This window comes from Zea mays, chromosome 5 (genome assembly GCF_902167145.1).
Source record: "Zea mays cultivar B73 chromosome 5, Zm-B73-REFERENCE-NAM-5.0, whole genome shotgun sequence".
NCBI classification, from domain to species: domain Eukaryota; kingdom Viridiplantae; phylum Streptophyta; class Magnoliopsida; order Poales; family Poaceae; genus Zea; species Zea mays.
In genome coordinates, this window is record NC_050100.1 from 193685580 (window position 1) to 193689484 (window position 3905).

Consider the following 3905-nt stretch of genomic DNA (forward strand, 5'->3'; position numbering starts at 1 on the left):
TACGTAGTACGGTTCTTCCAGGAAGGACGTTTCAACAGGAAGCCGTAAAGTCAAGTAGTCCACTCAACTCAAGTGGGACCGGATCCGCGTCCTGCGCTTGCGCCATCTCAATATTTTCGATGGGACCAACGAATTTCACCCATTGGGAAATATATATTTCATTCAGGTTCGCAACTCGCCTGGTTTCTTAGCTAGCTACAGGTTGCACGTCTTTTCGTGTATATTCTACTAGGAGATTGTTCCAAATGGACGAGCCATATGTGGACTCTTCATATTTGGGGACATCCGACGTTTGTTTAGCATGCCTGAGAAATTTGGCAGGTGTTCATTGGACCACGTTAGCATTGATTTCTTCCACTTCTACTATCTATATGACGAGAGAAAAAGAGAGCCATGCATATGCCCGGGGCCCTGTCGACGAGAAAAAAAAATGATAAAGCTTAGCCAACCGAACAAGGTTGAGCCGTCCCACATAGTACGGTGCACCGTGTGTCACACCGTCCAACTCAAGCGAGCCTGATTGCCCGGCCATGTTCCACCCAAAACCGCGCTGGAATCTCGGCCAAAACGATCGAAATCCACCCCCTCGATCCCACACGCACAGCAGCCACAGCTCCTATAAGACAACCCGCGCTGTCGCGCTCCCTTGCCACCAGCCACTAGCTAGGACGTCGCTGCTTGCTTCCACGCCTCCTTACGGTTTATCCAAGCACAGCGAGAGACCTTTGCGCGTGTGCGCTCTCGTTCGGCGGCATGCTGACGAGGCGCCACGGAGGGTTCCGGCTCGGCCGGAAGCTGCTCAGCGTCTGGCGCTGGGCGCTCTGCCGCCGCCGGCGCCGCCGCGGCCGCGGGTACCTCCGCCTGCAGCCGTGCCAACGAGGAGGAGGCACCAACAAATCCCCGTCCCCCATGGCGGCGCATGCAGTGGTGAGCATCAAGATGATGCAGCAGCAGCAGCAGAAGCACGACGTCTCTGCTGGCTCCCCGCGGATGCTCACGTGGGGGCGGTCGCTGGCGCAGCGGGTGAGGCTCCTGCGCCGGCGCGGGGAAGGAGGACGGAAGGACCGGCTGCTGGAGGACGCCGCCGCGGAGGCCACCACGCCCAAGGGGCAGGTGGCCGTGTACGTGGGCGGCGGGGGCGAGTCGATGCGCTACGTGGTCCCCGTGGTGTACTTCAACCACCCGCTCTTCGGGGAGCTGCTGCGCGAGGCCGAGGAGGAGTTCGGCTTCCAGCACCCCGGCGGGATCACCATCCCGTGCGCGGCCTCGCGGTTCGAGCGCGCCGCCGCCGTGGCCGCCGCAGGCGGAGGCGGCGGCGCCGGGAAGAAGGTGCCTTCTGTCTGGTGGTAGCAGCACGTGGCCACCCGGTGGCCGGTGTACATACATACACACGTGCATGCCCATCAGGATCAGGCGGGCCTCAGCCGGTCAGCCGGCCCTCAGGACTCAGGAGGATCCCGATCGATTCCCATGGGCCATGGGGACTGACGATCCTTCTATATTTTTTTTTCTCTCTCCTTCTCGTTAGTTTGACTTTTCCTTTTTGCCCTCTTGCGCCGTTTGCTTGTGTGGATTGAGCATGTGCATGGGATGCGAGGAGGATGGATAGTTGTAGTTTGTTTGAGAGATGAACAAGGCTTTTTTTTTTAATTTAGGGTCAGCATAAACATGTTCCCATTCCCCCCCAACTTGCAAAGTCCATCATCATATATATCCATTTATTAGAGAGCATCTAATATGTACGTCAGGTGTGTTCTGATTCTCTTTGCAACTAACCCATCGATCCAGCTCTGACATAGTACTTAATTAGGTTGAAGTATAATATATTTTAGGGTGTGTTTGGTTGGGTGTACAATGAGGGATAGAATGAGACGGTAACAGTTTATATAGTGTTTTGATGAGAGTCACGTGGGGAAGAGGTAACCAAGTAATTTTTATATACACTATGCTAACAGAACACATGCATGCACGCGCACATCGGGATCAAACGGCTTTGGTAATGCTTCTGTCAGCTAAAACACAAACGAGATGTTTGGTTTGATGAATCACTCTATCCAAAATGAAGTGGTGCATCATGGTCCATTCCTCAAATTTGGTCGGATGACCCTATTCCATATATTAGTATTAAACACTTAACTATGAGGAATGAGATGGTGATGGATTAACTTACTCCATTCCACAAACCAAACAAAAAAAAGTGAGAAGTGAGAAGATGATGGACTACATCATTCCTCAAACCAAACACTCCAAAAGTTTCCTTCCAACTTCTATTGATGGACGGACTTAGCATCAGAAATATCTTAAGGAGATGATATATAAGTATGCTGGGAGCCGTTAGGACATGGGGAATGAAATGGCCCCCGGCCGCGACGATATTCTACACAGCAGTTGTCAGCTTGCGTATCATGCATTGAACAACTCCAAGAGGGCATGCAATGCAATGCAATGCAATCAAGCACGCCGGCTGGCTGGTGTCCATTTCGCAAGTTTTCATCGACGCCGACTTCTCCACGCACTCCTTGCGCGCGCACTGTTTCCCCGGTGGCCACGCACGTTACGCAACCAGTGAAGGCTGGTTTACGGAAATACGCGGCTAGGGTAGTACTGTGGGAGATGAAAGCACTGGATGTGGGTTTCTTCCTTGTCAAAATCTCAGTGCTGCTTGGACCGCCTGCAGCAAAAAGATGCCGAATGAACGGAGCAGAGTGGTCTAGCATTGCCATCCACAAAGGGTTCCAAATGTCTGTTTTCTGTTGAGATTTTTTTTACTGTAAACTGCACTATTACGAGTAAAGTTTTTGAAACAGAGAGTACGATAGAAGGTGGGATATAGAAAACAGCCTCATGACAGGGACTACAAAGTTGTGCATGGATACTTCTCTTTCTTCTTTCTTCCGATTGGCTTAGCGATTCCAGTGCCGTCAACCGACGCCACTAGCCTCCTCCGGCTATATCAGTCTTCGGGGCAAGTAGATGGTCGCGCTTAAGCTTTCAGATGGCTAAGGGTAAGGCAATGCCCCTCTCATTTTGTGTTTTCACAATAGATTTAAATATTAGCTTTATTTACTATGATTTTAAAAAATTAAATTTATGCCGAGATATAAAAGATTTTAGATAGATCGAATACATTATGAAACTTTGGTTTAGTATTTGTCCTCGATTTTTACTTGGAGATGTAGTTGTGTTTGCTCCATGTTTTGGTCGGTTGGCTATAAATTTGAGTTGCCATGTTTAGGCTTAAGTTAAATTTGGTTAGTATCTATAGGTTTTAGTTTATTAGTTATGATGTTTACGCTTATTTAGTATAGGTTCTATATCTACATTACTATCAAATGTTTAGATTGGTATTTAAGGAAATGAGACATGTTTTGTTATAACCCTCTATTTTGATATATAGGGTACATGTGGCATATGAAGAAGTAGCAAAAAAACATGGCTATCATAAAGGTTTATATCTCGACACTTCTTACAAGGATGCACTTGTTTATCCTAAGCTATCGGTGGCTAACCGTGGCTATGGTAAGCCAGCCCACGTATCAGTCGAAGCATCCAGACACAGTTACACGATGCTTCTACATATGTGACAATTGTTGTGTAAGTAATTGCTTATAAATATTTTATTCATTATTTATTGATATTTGTTATTAAATTACTGGTTAAAATGTGGTATTAGCTCGTTTAGGATGAAAAGAGGTGCTACTTCTTTTAGTGGATCGATGGTTCTGATAAGTTTGAACAAAGATACCTTTTTTCAAGGACCGGTGGAGATGTTGGCCACATGAGCACTTCTAGCATTGGGTTCCGCCTCCCTCCAAGGTTTTGCCAATGACAAACAAAGAGAACATCAAAGCTACCAATAAACAATTTGAGAACTCTCCTTTGTGTATTTGTGGTGATTTCAACTG

General features: G+C 48.0%; 1 protein-coding gene across 1 annotated transcript; it reads left to right on the plus strand.

Moving 5' to 3' along the window:
* The first annotated feature begins 346 nt into the window (after window positions 1-346).
* Window positions 347-1742, plus strand: LOC103627479 (SAUR11-auxin-responsive SAUR family member). Its single transcript, XM_008647776.3, has one exon. It carries the CDS (start codon window positions 754-756, stop codon window positions 1348-1350), a length of 597 nt encoding a protein of 198 aa, XP_008645998.1. The 5' UTR covers window positions 347-753; the 3' UTR covers window positions 1351-1742.
* Window positions 1743-3905: the final 2163 nt, after the last annotated feature.